The sequence below is a fragment of the Orbicella faveolata genome, unplaced genomic scaffold (assembly GCF_042242905.1).
Source record: "Orbicella faveolata isolate gen_17 unplaced genomic scaffold, um_ofav_v1 contig_34, whole genome shotgun sequence".
In the NCBI taxonomy this organism is placed as follows: domain Eukaryota; kingdom Metazoa; phylum Cnidaria; class Anthozoa; order Scleractinia; family Merulinidae; genus Orbicella; species Orbicella faveolata.
In genome coordinates, this window is record NW_028301563.1 from 11,077,894 (window position 1) to 11,092,034 (window position 14,141).

The window sequence follows — 14,141 nt, forward strand, 5'->3', positions numbered from 1 at the left end:
CGGTGCGCGAAGCTGACTCATACTTCTCGATTCAAGATGTCGAGCGGACTTTTCGGCCATGCTGGCAGGTCTTCGTCGAAAAATCTCGTCGAATTTCGCGCTGGAAAGATGTCATTGAGCGGTACAACTGTTACACCAGATAAAAGGAAAGGATTGGTGTACATTTATCAGAGTGAAGACTCGTTGATGCACTTCTGTTGGAAGGATCGTGGCACGGGAAATGTTGAAGACGTAAGACAAAAATTTGACAATTACTCTTTTGTTCTTTCCTCTTTGGTTTGATAGTTTACGGCGTAACATAGCTATTTCAGTTAACTTAAGAACTCTCAAAACGATGATGAACTAGTAGAGAACAGAAAACTCATGGAAAAGGCCGGAAAATATGTAAGCTTATACAAAGGTTAAGTTTACTTGGGCACCCAGTATCATTCAGCGAAGGTCAAGTTTAATAATTAAATGAAATCGATTGGTTTAGGCTAATTGGTCATTTTCTACGATCACTAAATAATCGTTAAAATTTAATTTGATTTTCCCAACTAAAATTAATCCGAGATATAGAGGCCTGCCAGTGCAGTAAAGATGAACTGGAAGTAACCAGAAATTTCTATTTTATGTTTATTTATTTATTACAATTTAATGGCAATTAAATCTAAGTCTAAAGGCATACACAAACAGGCAAAGCCATAAGGATAATCTGTAAAAGAGTGGAACACTCCATGCGAGACAGATCACCATGTAGCTAATCTAAATAAATAATCATGTAATAACAATCAAGACAAAAAAAAAAATTAAATCAAATATTCATTCCTCACTTAAAAACTTCTTCATTCCCAACTTAAAAACTGCACAACTAGGAGATAACCTAATATCTAAGGGTATTGAATTCCACATCTCCACAATTCTATGAAAATAAGTGTTTTTAAAAGTAGTCGTTCTAGCAAAATTTGTCTTCAAGGAGTAGTCATCAACATGTCTAAACCTATGCGCATCATCTTGAGAATAAAAGTTCAGAAACGGAAATACATCCACATTCAAGTATCCATTTAAAGCCTTATACAAAAATGTGACATCAAAAAGATAGCGCCTCTTTTCAAGCGAAAGCAGATTAAGACATTTCAGGTGCTCGTCATAGGTAAAATTCCATTTTCTGAGAATAAATTTTGTTCCCCTCTGCTGTATGCGCTCAGGAAATATATGTTATATATTTCCTGTTTATTATATGGCTGTGTCTCACAAGGACTGGGAACTATCGAATTCAAGAATTCAATTGGCTGAAATCAATTTTGAAAACGGTCTAGATTTTCCCAACTAGACCGGCATCTAGACCGGTAATGTTTTGCGGTGAAAAAGTTGCAAACTTTAATCCAAAAATGTTGACTATTTTCTGCTAACAATATTTACTTATGGCAATGCCAAAAAGTCTGATAAGAAAAGAAAAGAAAAGTAAAGAGGACAAGCAGACTGAATAAAATCAAAATCAAAATTTTGCAACACTCTTTCGTTTCTCATTATCCATGGGAAATTTTATGATAATCCGTCAAATCTGCATACCCTATAAATTCGCTCAAAGTGGATGTATTCCTCCCAAAATTAAATGTGAGATTTTAGCTCGTAAAGGTTCGTAAACAACTTGCGCCACGCCAGGAGATTATCTCGCCTTACGAAACCACAAACCAATGGAACAATAGTACCTCCTAGCATCAGTGACAATGGATCAGGATTTCCTGGGAAAAGCATCACATTGCAACACGTTTTCTATCTCGCTGTCGCATTGAGGAGAAACAGACTAAAACAGGCAAAGTAGCCAAAGGCAAAAGAACAATCTGCGGCAAGACAAGTAAAGCCAGCAAAAGTACCGATAAGCATGACAATGAATCAAAGTACAGACAGCTCAGGCAGACTGCTTAATTAAAGAGTCTTTGTGGCTTTCAGAGAGGTGTTTCTGTATTCTTTCCTACACAGAAATGGGTCCTTTCTTTTTTCTTTGGGCTTGTTTGTTTCTTTTCCTCGGTCTAAGGGTGCTTTTCTGTTTTGAATTTTTCACTCGGGAGTAAGCAGAAAGGGCTTGTAATTGCAAATGTTGTCAAGTGTGCGATGTAAACAATATCAAATAACATGAAACACAAGCTCCAAGATAAGCATTTGCCACGAAAATTCATCCATTTACGTGATTATGACACCTTGGTTTATTTACTTTAGTATAAATGTACTAGTGTTCTATGACAAATGCCGTTCTCTTATTGGCTATGCTACTCACTATCTATTCTGTTAAATACATAGTGAGTAGCGTAGCAGTGTGCGCTTGTTAACAAAATGATGGCCGCTTCTTTGCATTTTCGATGTGTCTGTGAAGAGGATTTAGACAAAGTTTTGAATGACTAGTAGATTTATACTAAAATCATTAGATTATTTGCCCTTGATTTCTATGCATGATAATTGAATTGGGCTGTGCCCTTGTCAACTATCACACAATAGAAATCTTGAGCTCACAATCTAATTGTTTAATAGAAACACGGTTTTAAACCAATCAGCACGCGTACTTGTTTTGGGTTATTTTCTAATGTTATACAAATAGTACTTGAGACACCCAAAGTCAAGAGAGGGTGTTTGGGGGATGGAAATTTGACCAACTGAAAAGTCAAACTGTCTAATGCCTGGGAAGGGGTGGGAGGAGTTGGGGGAGGAGGGGAGGAGGGCAATGTTGAATCAACCTTGTCATACAACATACATCATTCAGCTACATCCTATTCATTGTTAATACTACATTTATCATTTTTGAACAACTTCCCCAACAGGATCTGATCATCTTCCCTGATGATATTGAATACAAACGCGTCAAACAGTGCACAACAGGCAGGGCCTATATCTTGAAGTTCAAGTCATCCACACGGAAGTTCTTTTTTTGGATGCAAGAACCCAAAACGGACAAAGATGATGAGTATACCACCAAAGTGAACAACTTGCTTAACAACCCTCCCACTCCGGGCTCAGGAGGTGGTGGTAGCAGTGGGCTCCCCCCAGCCTTAGCTGGATTATCTGAGCAGTTAGGTGAGCACTGTATATTATTTTTTGGAATCTATGGATTCCTGCAGTAAAGGTAAAATCTGTGTCAGGTCAAACAGCTCTCACAGCTGGAGCTTATCCCCGTTTCTGTAGCTTTAAGCAACTAAGAGTATTTCTATTCCCCCTGGATGGGATGTTAGTCTGTGGGAAGGTTACCCCAGCATAACTTCACCAATACCCATTTATACACCTCTAGCATTAGTTCCACTTTAACTAAAACTAAAAAGGCCTGAAACCAGCAGAAGAGAGCCATGTCTATCAATCTAACACTTGAAAAATGTTTAGACCCATACAGGAAGTATTGCTAAATATTAAATATTGTTTACCAGGTGATAGTCAGCTGCAAGGCCTGTTGGGTAATTTGGATCAACAGCAGCTGTTACAGTTATTGAGTGGTTATGGTGGACTGGGTGGCCATGGTGGTCTGTCTAGTGCTGGCAGCTCCATAAGTGCACCTACTGCGGGTTCACCTACGTAAGTACATGAATTGTGGTGGAAATGTATTGAATGTGAGGTATGCATACGTGTTAGTCAAGAATGAACATGTTCAAATAAAAATGATCTACTTAAGGTTGTGTGCTGAGAGGCATTGTGGCAGAAAAAGGCAATGGAACTCAAGGGATAGTGGTGCAAAATGAAAACTGATCAAATCAAAATTGTAGCCCCACATAAAACGTTTTATGAAAAACTGGATCATTGGATAATGCAGTTTGAGCTTTTTCATTGGCTTAGAATCCATCATGGGTTATGAGCCATTATACCATGCTCTATAAATATGGTAAACATGGACACATGATTTTTTGGGGGCATTTTTATTTTTATTTTAGTCTAGTTTTCTATATTTTACGAAAAGAAGCGGTTTTTTAAAACATTTAACGATAAAAAATTGCCAAGCGTCGAAATGTCGTCAACGAACTTTTAATATGCTTTTACAAAATGTTTTATCACAATTTTGTATATTTTGGTGACATTTTTAATAACACAATAGACCAATTTCGATATATTAAAATTCAGCCTAACACAATAGACCTCACCATGAGGCTCTGGGGAATAAACCCCACAAACTCTGTAGTTATTCCCCAGAGCCTCATACTGAGGTCTATTGTTTTAGGGTGAATTTTATATATCGAAATTGGTCTATTATTCCATTCACACTTGGATGTGAGAAGATCAGAGCCAACTTATATCCAATGTGTGCTCATGGAATAATTGTTAAATAGATATGTTTCATAACTTCTGAAATGGCTGCATCATAAGCTTCACTTACTGTACAATGTTCCAACAAGTTTAATCTGTTGAATAATTGATTTGAATTTTTCAATAAAAAAACCAAAACACTTAAATTGGGACAATTTTTTGTCCACTTTATGTATAAAATACTTAGTTTTAAAAACATCCTGACATTAGTAACCAGGCAAAACCTGTCAGAGAAAAATAAAATCAGTCGATGAGATTTGTTACTGAACAGGGGCTGATTTCTAGCACATTAGTAAAAAAACAATTCCAAAAACAATTGTCAGAAAAAAAAAAAGGTGACGGTACATTGTATTGCGATACCACTTTTCCTCATAGGCCCACCAGGGTGCAGTCCTCACCAGGACCCAGGAGTACTTCCTCTACCTCATCATCAGGGACAACCACACCACGCCCTGCAACAGCTACCCCGACTGTGCCCCCAGCTGCTCCATCCCGTCCCACCCAGCCTCCTGCCAGGCAAGCTGTGCAACTGAGTGACTTACAGAATATTTTGTCCAACATTAACGGTAAATTTTTGGAGCTAAGGACTGTAAGCTGCACATCATAGAAATTAATTAGTAACCATTGTTTCAACACTCAAACGCTGCATGTAAAATGTATATTGGTCAATTTGCTCAGCTGGCATTTGCTGGAGAAGTCACTCAGAGCTTCTGACTTGAAAATGTAATAAAAAAATTTTTGACTGTTAAAGTTGCAAGGGATGTTGCTTATAAAAAGGAAGGGTATAAAAGGAATTGCAAGTTAAAAATGGATAGCCGTTGGGTTGGAATGAGGGGAAAATGCTATAGTGTATGGTATAGTAGCAACAACAAACATAATGAGTCTTTCTATTGTTTTCTTATTTCTTTCTACTTGTCCAACAACCATGAATGGAACAAGCCACAGTAGGTATCATATTGAACAGTGGCTCTTGGTTGAAGGAAGAGGTTATAAAACATTGGGTACACTGAAATAGAAGACTTGTCAGCCTTTCCAAATATCCTGACTAGGCATGCTAGGTTACTTTCTTACATCACACTAAGTAAAATGCTAGCAGTAAGAACAGTAAGAATAACTAACTATTGAATGATATTGTCGTTGCAGTACCCACTGAGAATGCAGAACAGCCAAGAGAAAGTAAGTTATGGATAATAATCTTCTCCCATGCAAGTTGTTTTCTTTTGTTTGTTTCAAGGTGGCTGGAAAATTCCTTGGTGGGGAGGGGGGGGACTCCCATATGAAAAGGTGGGGATGCTTGTGAGAACATTTGAGTTAACCCCTAATGGAGATCATCCTTGGCATGGCTTGAACTTTATCTGACCCTGAAAAGTTACCACTTAAAACAGAAATGACAGCGTTTTTTTTAATACTATTTCTGTGAGTGCACCCTAAAAGATACTTTGACAGCTAAAAATAACTTGGCTTTTTCATCCTGAGCACCCCTAAGCGAGACGATGTGCATTCCTGACCTTTTCATATCCAGGGGAAATTCCAGTTTAACTATTATTATAAATATTTTTCTTAATGACTGAGGCTTTTAACCCCTTTGCCCTCAGATTTTCCAATGACTTTTACTTGGCGTCGTGTAGGTAGCTCCTGCTCTATTGACAGTTTGTTTATTCATTGTTCATTTCAGCTGTGGATCTGTCCAATGTGCTCACCCCTGATTCACTGATGCCCTTACTGGCAGACCCAGAGTTCCGTGAGCAGCTTGCTCCATTTCTTCCAGCTGGCGAGGAGCTGCCACAGAGTCCCACAGAACTGTCAAGCACCTTGCGTTCACCTCAGTTCCAGCAGGTGGGTTTGAGCATGTCAGTGGCTGACCAGATGTAGGATATTTGATCAGTATTGTAAGCCATAGCAGGGGAATATTGCATGTAGTGCTTGAATCTTTTGAAACTAAGCTTGTCCTCCATGTGTGGGAGATGTGGTGATACCATCTTGGGCAGTCTAGAAATGATCTTAGTAGCTTTCAGGGTTGTCAATAAGTTTTAAGTCAACTGTAGCCTTGATCTTCACACCTGTAACAAACTTGTTATCTTTTACTTGAATTGTATCAACTATAGGCCAGTTCACCCATAATATTAAGGGTCCTTCAAACGCACTCAGCTGTAGCATGTGTTAGGGCTACTGCTAGTAGGCTGACTGACAGCCCTGAGGCTTACTCCTACAGAAACCAAAATAATCTCCAACGACATATGAAGACCCTTTGACCGACACAGACTAGCATCCCATACCATTAAATCCCAGCGTAAATGCCCCTAGCTGTGTATTGGTATGGAAGCCGGGGTCAGCTCAGCAGCATGGGTCTCTTAGCCTGGTATTGCCATTACCTTGCCATTGGATTGTCTGATGTGGTTGCCTTAGTAAAGCTTCCATGACAAGGGAACTATTGTTCCAGTAGTCTAAGAGGAACACGTTTAAGAACTAGTATTTTTCTCAATTTGTCATACGTGTGGTCTTCTTAATTAATGAATGTTAGGTGTTCTTATCATTATTACAAGTAAAATATGAAACTGTTACTACTTATTCTCGTGTTCAGGCCTTGGGAATGTTCAGTTCTGCACTACAGTCGGGGCAGCTTGCCCCATTGATGGGGCAGTTTGGTTTCAGTGATGACGTTATGGGAGCTGCTAGGAGAGGAGGTAAACCTCGAATTTGTTATTTATTAGCTATCTAAAGGAGCTGTGATTTCTCGAGAAAATTGAGCTAAATTTTCCAATATATAAAGTTTTGGTATTTTTTTCTAAATTAGTCATGTTGTAATCTGTTATTCTTTATCTTCCCTGTCTCAACCATCCTTGATTCTTTGTAGATTATTACCTTTCTTTAGTGGTTTTAAGAGGACTCCTTTTGTGGTTCCTTCGAATAGCTACAACGTGTTAAGTTGTCAGATGTAAGATGTTGATGAGACCCAGTGTCGTTTTTCAGTTGCTTTAAAATCAGCTTTATGCCCTTCTTGTTGACTTATGAGAATTTAAAAGTGGGTCGTGACTAGATATATTAGAGACCTTACGCAACAGGACGGCTCAAGGAGAGGACGGCAAAATTTCATTGTGTGACGTGCGTGACTGCTTGCTTCGTAAGCTATTTGACGCCATTTCCGGTTTATCACTGCCGTCCTCTTAGCGTTCACGACGTGAAAACAAGGAGTTTGAAGTTCTGAGGAAAACGTGAGTATTTTTATCCATTTATTTTCATCTTAACCTTTAATTTTTTGGATTGAACGATAGAAACAGTCTACCTTTTTAGTTACCAGCCTTTGTATATATGGAAATAACTTTTTTTAAAACGAAAATGAAGCCTACTTGTAAACGCATGACGAAGTGCTCAGACTGGCTTATTTGTGAAAATTTAATTCTCCTTCTTTCTAAGTTATTTCTCTGTAATTTTACAGTTTTATGGCAGTTTCTGTTTCATCTTTATCGTCCGAATTACAATTCTGGTGTAAACTAATCTTTTTCTGCCTTTGAGAGTTGTTTTCAGCAGTGTAAGTGCGGGATATATTTTTATTTGTTGTAAACCAACTTTGAAATATAAATTACATTTGTACAGTATGTTGCCCTATTTACGGACACTTCCACTCTTACGATTCTGTATTTCGTAGTAAAGATAAAAAGAAATCTGAACGATACGTTTCGAAGACTTGTTGATTAGTCTGCTTTCATTATTTCGTTTCGTGGCTGAGTTGGGCTCCGTTTAGACAGAAAGATTCAAGTTTTTGTCGAGGTATGTAAAAGTTTTCTAATGTGATTCGTATCGCACGTCGAATTACACTGATGACTTCTTCGCTAAAATCGAAAGAAAATGCTTTAAGCTTCGGAAAATAGGTAACTTTTTAAGTGAATCTTTTTTCATTTGACTTTATTAGACGTATTTTGCAATGATCGAAAAGAATAATTCCAAGAAAAAGGGAGTATTTATCTCGAAGCGAATCGATCGTCAGAAATATTAGGGCACCGAATTTGGCCAACTTTTTCCGTAATTACTAAGAAACCAAGCAGGTTTAGGCGATAAAACTTCATGACTTACTTACCAGCAGTGAAAGCTACATTGTGAGTAAATTTCCGCTCGTTAATCAGGGGCGTAATGCTAGGATTTGGGGTCACACTATGTCACGCCCAGGGTACTTACATAGTCCACTGCAGATGTTCACTCCTGAAAATGGAGTATATAACTACCTAGCACTAGAAAAAATTTATGGCATGTTGATTCTTCGGATTCACACTTTTTGCCACCTGGATAAAAAGGTTTGCTTGTTGTTTACTGAAAAAAATATCTCACAAAAGGGGGTCATGGGCACCCCAGGACCCCCCTTGCTATAACTCTGTTAGTGCTCTGTTGAGGTAAGATATTGTGGTTATTGCAAAAAGTGTCCGGAATTATAAGGCCAACATGCTGTACTTCAATCCTCTTCAAAAATAATGCAGTGTGCCTTTCGCAAAAGAAATTCTGATCCCAAAGACCGTTGCATGTGAAGTAATCAACCTCTTATCTTCATTTTATATAATTAAAAACCAAGAATTTCAACATGTTTGTTTCTTCATAACCTAGAACAGAAAGATGGAGTGGAAAACAGAATGTGATCTACTTCTATTGCAAGAAATAGTTGTGTCCGAACCTTACCAGTACAAGGCTTCAACAAGGGAGAGAGGAAAGATATGGGAAGATATCACAGAAAGGTTGAATGCCACTGAAGCATTTGGAAATCGACTTGGACACAAAAGAGCTGTGAGAGACAGGTATGCCCTGTTGGCCAAGAAATTTAAGAAGAGAATGGCAGAAGAGGAAAGTGCGAGTGGAATTTCACCCGAGATGTCAGAAACGGACAAGCTGCTTGACCAGATTATTGAGAGATTTGAGGAGAGCGACAGGGAGGCTTGTGAGAATTCAGAACAGGGCGAGAAAAATAAAGAAAATGACAGAAAAAAAGCAGAAGAGATGAGGAAGCGTTCCATGGAGAAACTTGGAGAGACCAAGAAAAGAAAGGCTGAGGACGGTGAAGTAACACCCAGAAAGAGAGCATCAGGGTCGGAAACCCTTGTGTACTTGAGAGAAAAGGCTGAAAAGGAATTTGACCTGAGGAAAGGAGAACTGGAAGTTAAGAAAGATGAACAATCTGCACAACTACAGATGTTTCAGTTCATGCAACAACAACTACAGCAACAGCAACAACAGCAGCAGCAGCAAATGCAATTACAACAGCAGCAGCAGCAGCAGCTTCAAAATCAACTTCTCATGACACTTATTGAAAAAATTAATAAATAAGTGTATAATTTAAGACATGGATAAGGTTTGTTTTGGGTACACATTTTTATTGGTTCATATCATGCAATTGTTTTATGATTTGATTGAACCACAAACATGAATGTCTGTTGAAATGTGAATCAGTTATTTAATTAATATTAATAATTTGAAGGTTTAAAAAGTAATATTGTACAATGCTTTGAATGTGTCTTCATCCTCTATTGTAACAATTTTTTTTACGGATTTAGACATTAGACTGGTGTTTTCTTTAAACTTCAAATATTCTTTAAGAACAAGTTCACCTTCATAATTTTTAGTCATTCATACACATAAAAGGCTTCTGAACATTGTGATCATTATTTAACACATATTTATACAATAAAATATATATTTCCTTATAAAAACCTTCATCATGTTGTCAATTAAACTTTTCCAATAGGGGAAAAGTTAAAAAAAACTAAGGGAATTAAATACCCTTTAAGTAAGAATTTAGGTTCAGAAAAACCTTCTCTACATACAGGGGAAGGGGCTGAGTGTCTGGGGTACTCTCAATCTGGCAAACCATAGTCTTGCCACACTGAAATTTAAGACAAGTTGAATATCAAACTTTTTTGATGCTCATTTCACTGTTACATCACAGCATTTAACGAAACAGCAAAGCCATTTCATAATCAACTATGGTTCTAAGAACACTCTGCAATTAATTATGCCATTACTTCATATGAACATTATCAGAAGGGGGAAGGGGGGGGGGGGGGTGCAAAAACTTAACTCCCACAGCAGCAACCTTGTACAACTTTTCCTCAAACAATGAAATAAGAAAAGAAATGCCTGGTAAACGATTTGAAATTCCAGTTTGTTACATTTGTTATTTCTTGAAAAGACTAAACCCACAAATCTGACAGCAAAAAAAATGAAACACCAATGTTTTGCAATTAAATTACAGGAAAACCTGAGAACATTTAAGTTTTTGACATAACTCAGTTGTGCCCCCAGTCCATAAACTTCCTCAAAACAAATAGAATGGATGCTTCATTTTGTAAAGCCTACAATCAGCATGGCTTAAAAATTCTTCAAACTGACATGTATTAAGCTTAACTAATGGCCAGGGTGGGAGGCGCAGTGGCCTAATGGTTAGTGTGCTGGACTCCAGATTGGGCAGTCCGGGTTGAAGCCCTGGCTGGGGCACTGTGTTGTGTTCTTGGGCAAGATACTTTACTCTCGTAGAGCCTCTCTCCACCCAGGTGTATAAATGGGTATCGGCGAATTTACTGCTTGGGGGTAACCCTGCGATGGACTAGCATCCCATCCGGGGGGGAGTAGAAATACTCCTAGTCCCTTCATGCTACAGAAACCGAGATCAGCTCCGGCCTGATGGGCCACTAGGCTCGTATACAGACTTTCTTTTTTACTGATGACCAGGGGGTTACTCTCCTGGGTAACTCCCATATGAAAGGAATAAGGCTGCTTGTCTGTAATAAACCATGCCCTTAAAGAAGACAAATCCGGATGTTGCTTGAACTTAATTTGATCTTTGTTTGCAATCCTAAAAAATAGCTGAAAATATTTGTGGTTTATCACCAATTGAGACAACATCCAAGACTTGCACCCTACTGTACATGCAAGTGAGATGACAAGCATTCCAATCAATTTCATATGGGAGTCCCCAGGTACTGATTGATTAAAAATAATATCTTAAATAAAGTAACCCTGTAATGAAGGCGGTTCGACACCAAAGAACGAGGAAGTATTTGACCCATAAAGACATGAGTGGGCATTTCTTAATAAGGCACAAATAATATACATTTTGCCTACGGCACTGAGTCCAACTTTGAGATCCCTTTTGAAATCTAAAAAAGTAAAGTATTGCAAAATGTCTCCAAATACCCACTCCACAGCTGTTCTTACTTTACTCATGGACAAATTATATTGTTGCTGCTGCGGTGTTAAGGCATTGCCTTTAAATGGTCCCTGAAGGTGGACTCTCAGTGGGTATGCAGGGTCCCCATACACACAGAGTGGTTGGCCAGTTGGGGAAACACAGTGGTTTTCTAACATCGGTAGAAGGCCAGACATCGCCAACATCCCACTGTCGTGTCTTCTTCCCTCGACGGGACCAAAAAGGTTTGCGATAAGTCCATTGGGCGCAACAACACTCTGAAACTTAATTGCGTGGACTCTTTTGTGCCCATTGTAAAGTACTCTTTGATTTTCGCCAGGCCTACAGACTGGTCGAACCGTCCCATCTATAAATCCCCAACAGTTGTCAAGGGCCGCTCCTTTCCGGTAGATTGCTTCAGAGAATTGAGCCAGTTGTGCTTGAGACAGCCACGGTTGGTTCAGACGTGAGAGTAAACGTCCAAACTGCACATGAAGCAAATCCATCGCTTCTCCCACCACCATGCTCAACTGGGGAACAGGTCTTCCGAAACGCGGTACAAGGTCTTCGTATCTACACGGATACGCAAATCGACGTAAAAGCATACACAGTGCTTCATCGCTGTACACGGAAAAACGATTTGGGCAAGTGATTTTGTCCGGAAGATTAAACACATCGACTAAAGCGTATATGTCATGTTTCAAAAAGCGAAATTCGCTTTTGCACTCGTCGTCGGAAAGACTGTCAAGATCAAATTTGTCGTATTTCCAGTACGGGATTTCGAGGTTCTTCGAAGTGTTCACATCGTAAAGCAACAGTAGTTCTTCGTCATCAATCAAATTCAGGTCATTAGCGAGTAAAAGTGCTTCTCTTGCTTCCCTAAATGTAGCCATTTTAGCTTCAAGTCATCTCCATGTCGTGTTGTGTTGCGTAAGGTTTGTTTACGTTTAGGACGGCAACATCATTGCTCGCGTGCTCAGCCCAGTCCTCGCGCGATCTGAGGTCGCCGTCCACATCGAACCGTCCTGTTGCGTAAGGTCTCTATTGTCTACTTTGTTATGTGACATCACGCAACGCACCTCCTTTTCCAACATCCTGTCACGCAGCGCTTCTCGTCAATAAATGTTAAAAGCTGCTGAGGAATGATATTTTCTGGGGCATGACATTTTGTTCGTCTTTAGGTTGTGCATGATTGTTTTTAATGGAATAATTTTTTTAACCGGGATAGTACAAAGCAATTGCTCAATTTTTTCCCCGTGGCTCCCCAGTTTGAGCAAGCCTTTTTTGCTGTGCAGGAATTTTTTTTGGTGGAAATTGCCCAACCTAACCCCCTCAAAAATAATAATAAATGTAATGGTTCAAAATGTCATTGGACGAAATATCACAAGGACCGGTAACGTGTATCACATCACGGAATTGAAGACTTTTTCTTCTTTTTCATGCACATTAACGGTTATCGTGTTATTATTTATAAGTGGCTTGTTACTAGAATAGACTACCTCATTAGTTTTGTCGTCACGCAATGCGCCTCTTTGCTAACGTGTCGTCACGCAACGCTTCTCGTTGCGTGACAATGCAAATAAAGTCTGATAAGGAGCTTTCAACTGGAATAGAGTCTTCAAAACATCGTTGAACGTCTTAATACTTTTGTAATAACACGATAACCAGTAATGTGCATGAAATCACAGAAGTGGACACTTTGTCTTCTAGATATGGTTGAATTTGTGCGAGCCGTTCAGGAATCGTCTCGTCCGAGCACCGCTGACAGCACCAGTACCTCTGATGAAACCTCACGGCCAACTACGGCCGGTAATGAAGATCAGGAGACTGAGGACAAAGATAAGGATGAAGACGAGGCAATGAGCTTGGACTAAGAAATGTTATCCTTGACCGTGTGGAACTGAAGTAGATTTATAGCAATCCCGGGTAGTAATGCACAAGTAGTCGATTTGAAGTGTTTTTTTTTTCTCTTTATTATGCAGGCTTGTTCACAAAGAAACGTCTTTGTAACAGTTGTGTGCTCATTAAAATTTGCCAGATGGTATCAACGACTTGTGTATTTTAATACGTGTCTCTTAATGTTTTATTGGTTTTTAGAGTTGAGGCATCGTTTTCAACTGTCTCCTTCTTTTAATGTCATACCTCGTTACGAGAGGAACCTTAGTTCCCAATTAGCCGTATTGGGTCTAAATTAAGCGACGTCTTCACAGATATATCACAATTGCACTGCTAAACAACTGTTCTTTAATAAGTATCCGGAATGCAGATATAATTTTTTTTAGAAAAATTGAAACTTTAATCAGTTCACACAATACTAACATTGGAACGATGAACGTAACTGGTTCGAGTGGCCGTATAAATGGGGTAAAGTTAGATAGGATCATATAGGTTGGGATTTCAAATTTTGGCCGTTGGCCGTATTAACGAGGTGGCCGCATTAACGGGGTTTACTTATAAGAACATGTATGGGCGTTTCGCCCGGACAAAAAAAAGTGGCTGTAATAACGAGAAGACTGTATTAACGAAGTGACCGTAACGCGGGATTGAACTGTACATGAACGTCAGAGAGACAACCATAGAAATCTAAGTCCCCGGAAAATATCCAGTGAATTACCAGTGGTAAGAATCCACTGACTCCAGCTACACCGTTTCTCTGAGAGGTTGTGGCCAGCTAGGGTCATCAGTTAGGGGCCAAGTTGAAGGCCTTCCAATTTCC

General features: G+C 39.1%; 3 protein-coding genes across 4 annotated transcripts; 2 read left to right on the plus strand and 1 right to left on the minus strand.

The window, feature by feature from the left end:
• The first annotated feature begins 1 nt into the window (after position 1).
• LOC110050115 (proteasomal ubiquitin receptor ADRM1-A-like) lies at positions 2-13,473 on the plus strand. Its single transcript, XM_089270881.1, has 8 exons — positions 2-231; positions 2,796-3,048; positions 3,393-3,537; positions 4,636-4,826; positions 5,404-5,436; positions 5,936-6,096; positions 6,842-6,944; positions 13,136-13,473. Exons 1-8 carry the CDS (start codon positions 37-39, stop codon positions 13,297-13,299), a joined length of 1,245 nt encoding a protein of 414 aa, XP_089127007.1. The 5' UTR covers positions 2-36; the 3' UTR covers positions 13,300-13,473.
• LOC149104761 (uncharacterized) lies at positions 7,303-9,950 on the plus strand. 2 transcript variants are annotated; one of them, XM_089270981.1, is made up of 2 exons: positions 7,303-7,472; positions 8,859-9,950. In XM_089270981.1, the coding sequence occupies exon 2, from the start codon at positions 8,863-8,865 to the stop codon at positions 9,565-9,567; it is 705 nt and encodes a 234-aa protein (XP_089127107.1). In that variant the 5' UTR covers positions 7,303-7,472; positions 8,859-8,862; the 3' UTR covers positions 9,568-9,950. The 2 variants fall into 2 exon arrangements, with proteins under 2 accessions (XP_089127107.1, XP_089127106.1); XM_089270980.1 differs by having other exon boundaries at positions 7,304-7,472; positions 8,854-9,950.
• LOC149104762 (uncharacterized) lies at positions 10,190-12,474 on the minus strand. The gene has a single exon (XM_089270896.1). The coding sequence runs from the start codon at positions 12,316-12,318 to the stop codon at positions 11,242-11,244; it is 1,077 nt and encodes a 358-aa protein (XP_089127022.1). The 5' UTR covers positions 12,319-12,474; the 3' UTR covers positions 10,190-11,241.
• Positions 13,474-14,141: the final 668 nt, after the last annotated feature.